Source organism: Pseudopipra pipra, chromosome 1 (assembly GCF_036250125.1).
Source record: "Pseudopipra pipra isolate bDixPip1 chromosome 1, bDixPip1.hap1, whole genome shotgun sequence".
Lineage (NCBI taxonomy): Eukaryota > Metazoa > Chordata > Aves > Passeriformes > Pipridae > Pseudopipra > Pseudopipra pipra.
The window spans coordinates 97,122,381-97,137,078 of NC_087549.1; the positions used below are offsets into that span (position 1 = coordinate 97,122,381).

The following is a 14,698-nucleotide window of genomic DNA, read 5'->3' on the forward strand; positions in this document are numbered from 1 at the left end:
GAAGCAGTACAGGGGAAGAAGAGGAAGTCCCTGTAGTATAGGGACATATTCAGAATACCATATTGGTATTCGCTAAATTATTTCTTCTTCATCTTCTTTTTCTTCTTTGTACGGTAGACATGAATCAGGGAGAAGAACTGGTTCTGTTTTCTGTTCAGACTTTGGTAATTCCTTACACAATTTATCATGGCACCAGAACAACTGTTTCCATATATTACTAGTACTGCATTTCATTGCAGTTTTTAATCTGTATGAGCAAATGCCAAAATATTCCTATAGGGAGATCTATATTTCAATTGATTTATCATATTAAAATGAAGGTTAAAAGGAAAAAAAAAATCTAAAATTCATAGTGAGAAATGAGTTAACTCATTTCTTTATTTAACTCATGTTAGTGGAAAAAGGTTTGGTATTTTAAAATAAAAAGATTGCTTTCATTATATGTCAGTAAATTTCAGTGAATTTTGAAGACAGTTTTAAAACTGGAGCAGCTGCAACATACACCATTAATAGAAAGTAAATTCTACCTTGTTTTCATGCCCCTAAATGCTTTTTCAATTTATACTGTAATATCAGCTGGATTTTTAGACCTCAGACAATAATTTTTGTCATAACTACCTTAGTGATCAGAAAATAAGCACTAAGTCCACTTACAGTTATTACTGACTCTTTAACATGCAGTTGGAAGAAGTAATGACAGAAATATGCTGGTTTTATTCTTTTGTATATAGAATAGTTCTAGTATGTAACATCTTGAACTGTATTCCTTTATATTTGTGTTCAGTATGGAATATCATGCACTGACAGCAGCCTAAACACAGAAAATTCATAGTAACCCTTAACTGAGTTCAGTCTGTGAGGAATATTAACTTGAGCAGGAAGATTGTCTTTCAGACTTAATTTTAATACCTTTGGATAGAGAGTGAAGCAGTTTTATGAATCTTTTGCTGTCCTGTTTTATATCCTCTACTATACTTCAAGGTGTTTCTAATGTGTACTTTGCTCTCATTTTGAAATATTATTTTTGACTGTTCCCATTTTTCTTTCAGTGCCATTCAGTTCCATAAGGGCCAAATGCTACCACACTTGCACTGCAGTGGGACTACTCCTTCAAAAAAGAACTATTTGGCATAATTATGATAAACTCTACCTGACTCTTTTAACTTCATTATGTTCTAAGTGCTTATATAGGTAATAGTTGCTTACTCACACACTTCTTTGAATTTGACTTGAGGCTATCTTATTATGTTATGACCTATCAGCTGAGAACATTGACCTGTATGTTGGTTGCATTTTTAATTGCTAACATATTTTGTTAATCGTTGGCCTCCAAAGAACAGCGACCTAAAATCTCCTGCTTAATGAGCTCATTACAATGCTGTATGCTTTGTAAATGGTCATTACATATGTGACAAATAAAGCAAGCTTTCTTGAGCTGGATTGAACCAAACTCAAACCAGTTCATCTAGACAAGTTAAACATGAAGGACTTTTGAACCTTGCTTAGGAAAAATACATCCAAGACTAAATATAAATAGTATTAATAGTCATGTTCATGTAGTATATTTTAAGACAGTACCCAAGATCCAATACCAAAAATGGTTTTTATAGCTTGTTACATAATACATGTATATTATACCTCTGAATTTCTTCAGATATAAAATAACTCCAAGATTTTTCAATAAATCTTTCAATTTTTGCTAGATTTGGTAAAAGTCTAAGGTACTGATTCATAAAATAATTTTGAATTTGCCTAAGTAATATTAATTAGAAGAAATTCATAAAAACTCTTAAGGGTTTTTTACCACTTGTATATAAACAATTCAAAATGGTAACATCAGTTCACAGTTCTTGCAGAATACAAGGTTGCAAGGTCCACAGAACAGAAACTAAAGGACTAAAAAATATGCTAGCAGACTCCTGACCAGGAAAAAATACCCCAAGCACACTTTGTTGATAAAGATTAGAAAGGCAAATATAGGCAATAATGATCAGCTTCAGTAATGACGAGTCTGCTCAAACACTTCCTGGACAGACTAGAAATGCAGTTTCCCTAATGCTTTGAATCCTTGCTTCAACTGAATCCCTCTTAGGACACAATAGAAGATTTTTTTCCTTGATTTAGGCCTAAATTCATCCACTAATAAGATAGAGGGCATAACAGTTTCCAGGTGGGTAAGGTAAGGATGAGATAAAAGTATGAAACCATAAGAAGATTATTTATCACTCATAGGAAGTCACTAGAATTTAGCTTTTGGACTGATCTTATGCAGGGTTTTGGTTTTGCTCTTTTTTTAATTTACCACTGCATAAAGAGGTGGGGCATCTTACTGAAGGTTTCTGATGACACATTTTTTGTAGGCATTACCAGTATTCATGTAGATCTGGCTATTGTACAAGAAAAAACATATAAACTTGAGGAGTAGGGAAGGGATGAAATTCAGTAATACCATGGGCAGTTTCACTCAGGGGCCAATGACAGGAACTGGCATGAGGTTGTGAATGAGAAGAGAGGTGCACATCTGTACAAAGTGAATACACAGTGACTATGAGTCACCCACGTGATTATGAATCCAGGATGTAACTGAACTATAGATTGTGATAGGAAATTATTAATGCTGTTGGACCTGCTTCTATGACTCATGCAGAATGCAGTCTATATTTCTGATGGCTCTGAGTCCATAAAAGTGAACTCAGATTGAAATAGAGAACTGAAGACTGAAAATAAGTGGTTTGGTTTAAAACAAGCAAATACAGACAGTGTGTTTTTCTCTGTGCTTTTATAATAGGAAATGAAGGAATTAATAGTAGGGGAAAATAGCTATTTAAGAAAATTGATATCACTCTCACAAAGGAAAATGGATATAAAATAGCTGTGAACAAGCTCAGGCTAGAAATCAGAATGAAGTCTCTAACTCTGCGATGAGAGCTGGTGGTGTGCCTTCACATAGACTTAGCTGGAGCAAAAATCCTCTGAAATGAGGATCATTAAATAATGGTGGTGGGATAATGAAGGCCTGGCCACACAACCAAATACCTCTTCTAGTACTTATGGTCCTAATTAAAATTCCTAGATACTCTGTGCAGGCTACATAAGCAACTGTTATTAGTTGAAAGGTATGCCTACGGCTATGCAGGCAAGAAATGTGATGTTTGGTAATGTACAAAACTTAGGAAGTCAAATAATGAAAGAGATCTTTAAAAAGAGATCTAGTACAACTGAGGTCAATGCACAAAGATGAAAAACTGGTGCGTCACGTGAAAATAATAAAAGTTACGAGGATAAAGCAGAAAATGAAAGATCTAAGAGTATAAATAAATCAAGGATAGCAAGTCCAGGAAGTTTATCAGAGGACTAGTAGTTGTAGGTGGGCATGACTGTTGAGAAGGGAGCCATAACAAAAGATAAGCGAAATAAAAATACATCAAACTTCATTAAACAGGAAATTGTATCAAAAACTTTCCCTTAGTGAAAACTGGAGTAAGTAGAGATTACACTTATCAGCAAAACTTCTGGAGAAATTTGATCTTAAAGTGGTAGCATGGAGCTATGGAGCAAGAGAGTGGCCAGGCATGCATGCCTTCTAGGGATGGTGGAAGCAAAATGATCCCTTCTTGAAAATGCGTGCTTGGTGTTATATTTTAGAGGATGTGCCCATTCTTTAATCAGGTAAACTAATACAATAGGAATGGATTGGGACTTTCCAGAGTCTTTTGAACTTCTTTAATATCCAGCTACAGCTGATTACAGATGATACAATTTAGGTTACAAACTGACCTATACGTACACTTTGAGCTATTATACAAGCAAGATGAAGCAGATTTTTTGCCATGTCTGCTCTTGGATTTTTTTTTTTTTTTAATAATAACATATATCTACAGAAGACACCACTGAAAAAGCTGCAGAAAGGGTAGAGCTAAACGGTTTTTGAATGGAATTCCCCTGTTATAATGCTGATAAGATAAGAAAAATTTCATGCTTGCCAGTCAGAGTCCAACTGCCGGAAGATGTTTAGAAGAAAGAGTTCCCTTTGGGCAGAATATTCTTCTGTGAAACTTATCATGTCTTCTATAAGGAAGTTTCTATGTTGTGCCGTCACAAAAATCTGATTCTATACTGCCTTGGAGATAATATTAATTGTATATCTGAAAAGTGAAGAATCACAAAGGAATTTGCAGCATTTTGTTCTCACTTTGGTCAATGGAAGGGTTTTCAGCAGTTACAGAGAATCAAGTCTTGGATCTCAAATTTAAAGCACTCTTAGTTTAGTTTACTTAGTTTAGTACAATAACTTCAACTGCATAAAATAGACTAATAGCATACTGTCAGTGGATATTTGACCCACTAACAAAAATACAAAGACCACACACAGAAAATAACAAAAGACCACATACCTCCCTCTAGCAGTGATAGGAGGAGCTTAGAAATGTTTGCAAATTCATATCTATGCTTTCATGGAAACTATGGAAATTATAAAGCTGAGAATCTTTTAATTTTCTAAATTATTTCACGACTCCTTGGATTTTATCCAAAGATACATGGAAAAGAAACCTCAGCAGAGAATTACTATCATTATTCCTGATTTTTCTGAATGACATGTTGTGTACTGTGCATGTGCAGTAGGTTTTGTGATAGATTGGAACAATGATATTAGCTGAAAAAAATATTTCGTGTTTTCAGGGCCTTGGTTTTACACTGTCAAAGTTAATGGAAATGTAATTATTCACTTGAAATAGTGCTGAAATGACTGCATAAATCTTGAAATTTAGCAGCATTTTTAACAGGTAGTTTCAGATTTTCATTTTTTGTAATGCTGTATTTTCTAAAGGTGGTAAATATACCTTGAATTGTTCATTTCAGCTGGAAACAAAGCAATAAAAATTTAGAACTAAGGCATTAAAATGTTTCATTTGATAAGTAAAAATCAGTATTATCTAAAAATAGGTTTCATTAGAGACAATTTGGAAATAATTATGTGAAAACTCTACTTCAGAAAATTTTCTTTGTTTGTCTACAAATATTACATTACTTGAGAATGAATTGTACAATATCTTTTCTTTAGTAATTTTAAATTTATTTCCCTTGCTATTTAACCAGTCTTTCTGTCATTTCATTGAGTAACTCAGAAAAATCTTATTTTGTTGAATCAGATCTTGCAAAGCAGTCTCAGACAGCCTTAGAAAGGAAGAGAATTCACCGAATGCTGTAAATTCCAGTGAAGAATTTCATCTAAGTTACTCTATTTTTAAAAGGCCATAAAACCCAGCTTACTTCTTAAAGTATGTTTCATTCTTTGGCTCAAAAGAAACTGGTTCCAGCCAACAAATCATAGATTGCTGATTTGGTTGGTATTTCTCATCAGATAGGTTAAATGCCATAGTACCATTTTGTGGATCTCAAAGCAAACATCTGAAAAAAAATCACAGAATGTTTATACCACGCAATTGTTTCTTAATTTTGTAGAAAGCTTCTAATTAAGCAATGCTCAGCCTGAATTTAAACAGTTTAACCACTAGCCAGTCCAATCCACTTTCAAACCAGGTTTAGCATGTACTGGATGGAAGGCATATGTTTAACTTTTTCATTAATACTGTGTCTAGACTTATGTGGATGAATTCTAAATGCTAAATGTTAAAATGGTAAATGTTAAAATTTATAGATCACAAAATTGTCCTGTGCACTGTTATTCCTCTTATGCCACGGACTGGCTACAATTTTTGTTTCTTTACTCTTTCCCTCTCCTCATTAAAACGTATTAATGTACTTTTCCTTATCAATAGCAGTGAAAATAGACTTAATTTCATCTCTTGGTTCCTTACAGAGTAATTTATCTGAGCAGCACTGTATGCTATCCTTCCTGATATTTTTAATTTTTTTCATAACAGAATCAAACTAAACTCCTTGTCCATTAGGAGTTTTCAAACTGTGTTGGATTGTATTTTACCCTTCAGTCAGGTGAAATACCTCGTCATGCTATACATTTAGATGTAATTAAAGCTTCCAATTCTACTTTGTCATGGGGACATAATTCATTTGGTGGGACTATTTTTGGATCTCTTCTAGGCAAGTAAAGGCAAACTTCATGAAATGAAAGTACTATCATTAGGTGAGTTTGTAACACACTCAGAATGTATTAGGGACATCACTTAAGGATAATGAATGATAAAAAACCATTAAGGAGTGAATTTGGAATTAATCTCTGTCAATTTTCATACATGTAATAACTACTCATAATGCACAATCTTGATTAAATATGTGTCATGCGCATAGCCAAAAAACCCCATTAGTTATTGTAAGTGCAAATATGAACTCAAACATCAATATAAGTTCCAAGTGCATCTTAGTCTAAAGCTATTTTATTTAATTTCATCAGTTGTGGTATTTTCCTTTTATCCATTTCAATGTTTATAAACATGTTTCTGTTAATCATATGGCATGCTATCTGCCTGAAGAGCTAGCTAGGCAGTTATCTTAAACCAAAGAGAGTCTACTTTTCAGATTTTGCTTGGGTCAAATGCAATAATGAAAAGAATCTTCTCAGAGGCTCATTCATGCAATGACTTTCCTGTCCATGGCCCTCATCCCTAAACTAACAGAGTGGAAGAATTTATGGCTGCTAGTATTAAAATCTCGTACAGATAATCAGTCAATTTGAGTTAAAGGGAACACAGACAGATATGATAGAGCTGATTCCTGGGGAACATGTGATTTATAGGTGGAGACAATGTTACAACCAAAATCAGATTGGCTTCCCAGCATTCAAAACTGGTTTTGGTTGTAAAGGGGAGAATTCTATAGAATATAAATTTTTAGATGGACAAGCTTTCCCCCCTCCCCAAATGCCTAGTTCTAAAAAAAATCTTCACAAGTTTATTTTAATTTTTTAACTTTAACATCTTGTAGTCATGGCTTGTCTGCTGACATGAGAGTAGGAAAAACAGACTTCAGTTAGTAAGACTAGCTCAGCAACATTCATTTTCAGGGATAAGGAGATAATCCCTACTCTGTAAGGTGATAAATTAGTTGATAATTCACTGACTGAAAATTCAAGGAATCAGGAATGGCTAGTAGGAAAGATTTTTGAGAAGTTAAATGCTGCAATTTATACACATGGAGTAGTAGCCAGTTTGTTTTTCTTTATTTCATTTCTTCTTTCTTTTTCTTTTCTTTTCCTTAATGCAAACCCAATTGATTTTATAACAAAGAGAAGAGATGAACTGAGAAAACCCACAGTGTTTGTTTCTGTGAAGTGTTATTCATCTCTTGATTACATGACACAGATGACATAGAAAACTGGCATAGTTTAGTCTGCTTCACTGAATGCAGTTTGTTTTCATGTCTGATTGCTATTGTATTAATCCTACTTTTTAGCTGTGTTCTAAGATGGCTTCATTTTCAAGTCTTGTCTACAAACACTCAGAAGCATCTACATTCATGCTCATTGTTGGTGTAGACAGGCTGTTATCATTTTTCCTTTTACGTTTTCTATTCTGATGAGACCAGGGAGGTTATACAGCTTACAGGAACCATGTTATTGTGGGGTTGCTATAATGATGGATGATGCATCTAACATTGACTGTATAGATGCAGCCAAGATGAAAGCAGACAGTTCAGGAATGGGGCCCTTAAAATCTAAAGGTAACTAGTAAATGTTTGACTAGAACAAATACTTGGGTGGGAAGAAAAACAATGGTCTTTCAGTAAAGTAACCTGGTCTAAGATCTCTACATGATCATGGGAAAGATTCTTCCACTATGGCTTAAGAGTCTGAAAATCTTAATGATAGGTTCTTGTCCAAGCTAGTTTTGAGCTAAATTGCATTAGCATTGTAACAGCTTCAACACAGCTGATGTTCAAACTAGGAGAAAGTTCACTAAAGTGAAATTCACATTTTCAACACAAAGCTATGTAAGTGAAGTCGCATTTATTGGGTCAGTATCACAAAGCGGGTTCAGGGTTCAGGTCACCTGGGACACATCATTACTTAAGATAAACTGAAGAACAAGCTCACAGAAATCCCAAGAAAGTCAATTAAACCATCTGTGCTTCCTTATTATCAAACACTTCTGCCACTTCCTCCTATTTCATATTCCATCTGTTTTTGTAGAATTGACTTCTCTCTGTTCTTCTTTCTGCTTTCTTTTTTCTTTTATCTGACACCTAACAAGGGCATTTTAAATATATGTTGCTACATGTGTTTGCAGTCTTAGTGGTGTTTCTGTCACTTTGAAAAGTCTGTTTTTACTGTCCGGTTGTGCCGTCTTTCTGTCCCTTTAGATTCACTTATGGCATTCAGTAATATTCCCTCCTTCTGATTATTGGCTATATTAATAGTTTTACCACATCATACCATTACATGTTTTTCTATGACAGATACCATTGACTGCTTGTCTCTATTAACAGATTTGACATATTACTGTAACACATGGATTTTGTGACACTTTATACAAAAGAAAGTAGCCTGTTGCAGAACCATTTTGCATGAATATATCTATATTTGAAGGCACCACTAAACCCCCCATTCCCTCAGAAAGCCTTTGAATTAACTGAAATCTGTATTACGGAGGTTTTGAGGAAAAGGCTCAAAACGGATCTCCCAGGATATGAGCTTCATTTTACTCCTGCTGAAGGCTACATTATCAGAATAGTCTGTAAATCTAAAAAGAGTTGTCTTGAAACTTGTTCTTCTGTCAGCATTCTTCTCCCATCTTCCAGTATGCCTGTTAGTACACTGATCATTTCTAAACAAATTATTAGGTCAGATGTGTATTTTTAGATACAAAAATAAACAATAAAGTCATATATTTCTAGCATTTACACCATTTCTTTCCAGTCTTGCACTTACTGCTTTGCATAGAACACTATCTTTCCCTGGACAGATCTTGTATGGAGAAGATAACTCAATAAAGGATAATAAATGTTAATGAATATTGTTTTCATATAAGTTAAAATATGCTGGATAAAATCTGAAAATCAACCTTTATTTTATTCTATAAGTGGCTTTTTACACTGTCTCTGTATCTCATGCATTCCATACACGCTTTTGGGTCTAAGAAAAATGAAAGCAAGAAGTTTGTGTGAAGTCAAAACTGCCAGCTAATAACAGTTGTTGCTCAAATTGTTTCTCCATTTAATTTCTGACTCATTGTTTTCCTTTTTCTTTGCAGTTTTCCATTTGTCCCACAAAGTCACTCGGGTGGTTCCAGAAAGTGCTCTGCTGATTGTCCTTGGTATTGTTCTTGGTGGCATTGTATTGGCAGCAGATCACATTGCCTCCTTCACCCTGACACCAACTGTATTTTTCTTCTATTTGCTGCCCCCCATTGTTTTGGATGCTGGATATTTTATGCCAAATAGATTGTTCTTTGGAAATCTTGGCACAATCCTTTTGTATGCTGTCATTGGGACAGTTTGGAATGCTGCCACAACTGGTTTATCTCTCTATGGTGTCTATCTGACAGGAATAATGGGTAAGTTTGATCTATGAAGGCGCTACTGTATACCAACTGTTAGATGGGTGATGATTTACAACTTAATAACACTTTCCAGCAGAAAAGTTCAATTTTGACAGGAGCAATTTGTTATATCTTTACGAAATTTAACAATTACCTGAGAAATCTCCCCTGGAGACAGCACAAAAGCAACTTGAATCCATGTCTCTCGTACTGTCCTGCTCTAAATGTGTGCGTACACTCTCAGGGTAAAGCTCAGGATTCTTTCTGCTGATGGACGTCTGGACAAAAATACACAGTGAAGGGCTTGTTTCTTTCTGCTGTGATAGAAACCTCAAAAGTTACTGTGAAATGGAAGTGCCTTCCTTCAGTCAGCTTTAATATTAAGTAAGGAGTGGTTGCTGAGTGGGTATATATGTGTGACACATTTCCACATCTCTTTTTTGTCTTCTGAGCCTGGAAATTGTAACTGAACATTTAGAAATTTTAGACTTACAGAACGAGGTAGCAGATGTCTTACTGACAGCAGATGTCTTACTAAAAAAAAAAAAAGGTCATTTTAATGAGAGCAGTCCAATGGGGTTTGAAAGGGTGCAGAATTTCCCAGACCACAAATCCAAAAAGTGAAGATTCCCTATTGCTTGTGCTTTGCCCAAAGAAACTGTGGATGCCCCATCCCTAGAAGTGTTCAAGGCCAGGTTGGATGGGGCTCTGAGTAACCTGGTAACCTGATCTAGTGGAAGGTGTCCCTGTCCCCCCATGGCAGGAGGGATGGACTGAAGGGCGTAAGAAGTCCCTTCCAACACAAACCGTTCTATGATTCTAAGATGCACTCCATCTCAATTATTCTATAATAAAAGGGCACAGAGCTGATAGAACAGGCCCAGAACAGCAGTGCTTAATCTGTACAGACTTATTCTTTGGAGACATGTTATTTAACTGCAGATATTTGTAATATAGACAGCTATGGTAAATTTAGCTTACATTTTATATATTTACCTTACTATAACTCACATTTTGGAAGGAGCATTTTTTTTCTTTAGAAGTTACAAACGTGAGAGCTCAGATACAAACACTGTTGACTCTTTATACTGCATCTACAATATCACATTTATAAATAAAATCAGGTTTTAAGGAACAAAATATATGACAGAAGGATGTTGCTATTGCAACATAGTGGAAAAGGATTTCTTTATTTAAATATCCGAGATGCTTCAAATAATTTTAAAAATACCACCAAACTCATTTTCTTAACATTGTGTTCTGGGAAATATAATGAACAATAATTACTTTGATATAAATCATTAAAGGAAAAGGATTGATCTCTTTATAACGTGAAATGGAAAAGTCAAGTCTTTCCAAAAAAGTTTGTTTTAATTGAAAAATTCTCCTATGTCTTCCTCTCCTCCCAATCAGTAAACAACTCTCATCTAACTGCAAAAGCTGGATTTGGTGTCTACATGTTCTGCTTCATCATTATGCAAATCTTTTAGTGATAGTGTTTACTAGAACTCTGAGCTTACAGTTAAACAGCAGAATCGGCCCTTACCACAGGTCACAGCTAAAGCTCTACAAGATAAATATAGGGATGTTAACAAACGCAAACAATAAACTGACATGCCTGGTGAATTTAGGTTTAGAAAGACCATTAATTGGTATACCGTGGGGACCTGTCTTTGCCACGATGACATAGTATAACCTACTAGAGTTCTAATTTCAGCTATGAAAAAGGCCAGAGGAGGCTGTCCCTGATTCAAACTGTGCCATTCTCCAGCAAAGCTGAGCAGGACTTTAAAATACCTGCATGACACATACTCGCTAATCCACTAAATACATTGTGTTGACCTCCAAGATGTCAATAAGTTCTAAGCACCATACTTTGTGATAAACCTTGCTGTTGTTACTTGCTGAAGCTAGGAGAATGCCGAGTTACTGATTTTCTAGAAGAGTCTGTAGTAGCTTCTGGTTGAAGTTCTGTGTCATATTTTTGTTTCTATCCTACTTTTTCTACAATTGACGTGAATAATGCTAAAAGTAATATCATTAAAATGTAGAAATGTAAATCCACTACAGACTAAGATGAACTAAAAACAAGTGACTTTTAACTTTGCCATTCAGTGGGCTTGTAGTACTGTCCAGCAATATAAGGGTGCATAATCCAAATTAGATTGCTTAGATTTCCTACATAAATAAACAAAAGCAGCTCTTTGTTTGCATTCAATACCCTTGTAGGAAAATAGAGACGGTGATAAGGACAAAAAAATCCTTCTTTAGAAGTGAAATGAAAAGATTAGCACCTTAACTGTTAACTAATAGTCATATCAGTCTGCTTTCCCAGAATAGGAAGAGTTACCTAATCCTAAACCTTTCTGGCTGATTACACTGAACTGTTCCCCATCTACTGGAGAACTAACACGTGCAGTATTGTGGAATAATTGTGGCTGTGACTAATGCTTAGAGCAGTTTTTCCTGTACCATCTAGGTCATAGCTGCAACATGCTGAGTGTGTCTAGAAGTCTTAAACTGAGCCCAGCAAACTTATCTTGCTCAGGTGTCGCTGCTGTCAGCTAGTAACTTGGAAATTACTTGTGTTATTAGTCTAAGTAAAAGTCTGATTCAGAAACTCCATGCCTCCTGACAGTGCTTTGTAGGAATTACAGACGTGTCCTAATCTCCCCATAAATATTTGCTCACTAGCTTTGCAAGTCTTCAAAGAATGTACCAATGATTATAATTGGTAACACATAAAAAAGATAAGCAATCTCAGTGAGCCAATTTATTTTAAAACCTTACCTTCTATTATACCCTGATCTCTGATAGTTATTGTCATTGGACTTGTTCCTTCCTTAAGCATGCCAGAGAAGGACAACATTTGGTGGAATCATTACTTAGATTCAGGTTCAAGGCTATTCTCAGAATTTTTGGCACAGACTTAAGATCACTCCTTCAACCCCACTCTCATGCTGAAATGGGTAGATTCAGTCCTTCTTCACGGCCCAATATGTGCAAGAGTGAACAAGACTATTTATATTTTTGAAAATATGAGGTAGTCATATATCTGTGCAAGCTATGAATTTCTGTTTTCAGGGCCTTACCAAGATTCCCATACATTTTATGGAAAACATTGTGGATGCTCTGATTGGCGGATAGCAGCTAAGAGAATATATACATCTGCAGCTCCATCAGATTATTGGCCATTGTCACATATAACAGGCTGTTGTCTACTCATGTTTCTGGCTGCCCATATAAGTATCCTTTCCTTGAGTAAATATGCCCATATAATTTTGTATCAAAAACATTTGGAATCTAGTTTCTCTTTCAATTATGATCTAAGCACAAAACATTTTGAATTTGAAAAATTACTTCATAGGAATACTTTCTAGAGGAGTGGCCATGTTGTTCTGGAAGTATCTTACAGGCAATATTGATCCTGTGGCTACGGTTACTGACTATCATTGCCTGACTCATGCTTCCAAACCATTTAATCAGACGAATTTCTTCTTTACTTATAGAAATCATGCCTAATACAACTATAGATTAATTTTGGGCATGGGCCTCTGCACTGCATTCTAATGAACAAATTCTCAATATGTTCCTTCTTTGCTCTTCCTCATATAATTTTAGCACCATTACCTCTTAATGAACCTTGCTTACTCCTCCATCCATTAATGAACACAAAGGGAATTTTACTGTTCTATACTATTTCAGAAATCTTTTCCCCAGAAAAAATGACTGGGGATACTACTTCTCCTGATTTCATGAAGAGGGTAAGCTGATCAAAGAGATCTTTGTGGTTCTCCCTTTTCTGCTCCTTTTAAAATGACAGTGATGTTTGTCTTGGTCTGTTTGCATAACTGAACAAAATAACATTAATAACTAAGAGAAGGTTAAAAAAAATACTCAGTTACACTGTTGCCAGAGTTTTGTAGTTCCAAAACATTGTCAAAATTCCTAAGGGGCCACAACACAAATATATTGAGGTACATTTTGGTCCTTCATCTGTTTTTATGGTCCACTTGCAGAAAATTTAACAGTGACCTCATGAATCCTAAATTGGAAACAAGTGGCTTAACTGCACCTATCAATAAATGCCTACTTGAATAAGGAGGCCACAATTGGTGTTCAACTGCACTGAGTGTAGTTAAGCTCCACTGTAGAAGTCAAATTTGACCTGTGACATGAACTATCTTGTAATGTTCACTTCAGAAGTACTGGTATAGTGCTCTTGACATCTTGTGAGTTCTCAGTTACCCTACGATAATTTACTTAAGTTAGACAAACCATACCACACCCAGATACAAACTCAGTTTAAATATGGGAGCACTTTGCTGTAAGAACAGGCCTGTACTGGTCCTGCTCCCAGAAACTACTTTGATCCACATGGGCCAATGCTGGATCCAACAAATTTGTAGGAAACAAGATGGCACAGTACAGAACTTCTTAAATAATGTCTGTACTGTACTTTCCAGCTGATACCTTAGGATCCCTATTTTGAAGGATTTGACATTATCTGTAATATCACAGTCTGTCATTACTATAGATAATACAGAGGTGATTCTGCTTATTATTTGTTTGCTTTGTTTTTGAAGGCAAACTGAACTCTGGAGTGCTGGACTTCCTCCTCTTTGGCAGCTTAATTGCTGCTGTGGATCCTGTAGCTGTTCTGGCAGTGTTTGAAGAAGTCCATGTCAATGAAGTTCTATTCATCATTGTTTTTGGAGAATCACTTCTGAATGATGCTGTAACTGTGGTAAGTAAATTATACATCCCAAGTCACCCAAACTCTAGGGGGTTTCTTCTGGAATGCATTTTCCCCTTAAAAGAAATACTGTAGTATCTGTGTGTATCTACTCATGGGCTATTGTAGTGTAGCTCATGGTGTCTTCTGTCTTACTTATGAATCCTATATTGTGAAGATTAGATGTTTCAGCATGAAAGCTATTTGGAGCTGGTAAGTGACATAAAAATATACAGTCCTGGGCTGGACACTTCAAATGAAGTTTCAGGGATGCATGTTTTATTTGCCTTTGCTGTTCAAGTAGGGGTTTTATGACTTAATGAAATTAGTTCCAAGGATTTTAAGCCTTTCTTTGCTGTTGTTTTTTAATGCACAGTCTTTTCTGCATATTTGTGTTATGGCTATAATTTCTATGCATACCTCAACCAGTGAGAAAGAATACTCGCCAAAGTGTTTATGCCTTCTCCCTCTGTTTTACTTCAATCAGATATTTATCAAACAGATATAT

General features: G+C 35.4%; 1 protein-coding gene across 5 annotated transcripts in view; it reads left to right on the top strand.

The window, feature by feature from the left end:
* SLC9A3 (solute carrier family 9 member A3) overlaps positions 1 to 14,698 on the top strand; it is a 55,494-nt gene that overhangs the window by 15,049 nt on the left and 25,747 nt on the right. For all 5 annotated transcript variants that reach the window (XR_010433189.1, XM_064666777.1, XM_064666757.1 and 2 more), the window contains exons 2-3: positions 9,168 to 9,470; positions 14,042 to 14,202. Coding sequence is in view for 4 of the 5 variants with exons in the window: in XM_064666777.1 (XP_064522847.1) it covers positions 9,168 to 9,470; positions 14,042 to 14,202 (464 nt within the window). In the remaining variant the exon portion in view is untranslated. The remainder of the gene's footprint in view (positions 1 to 9,167; positions 9,471 to 14,041; positions 14,203 to 14,698) is intronic.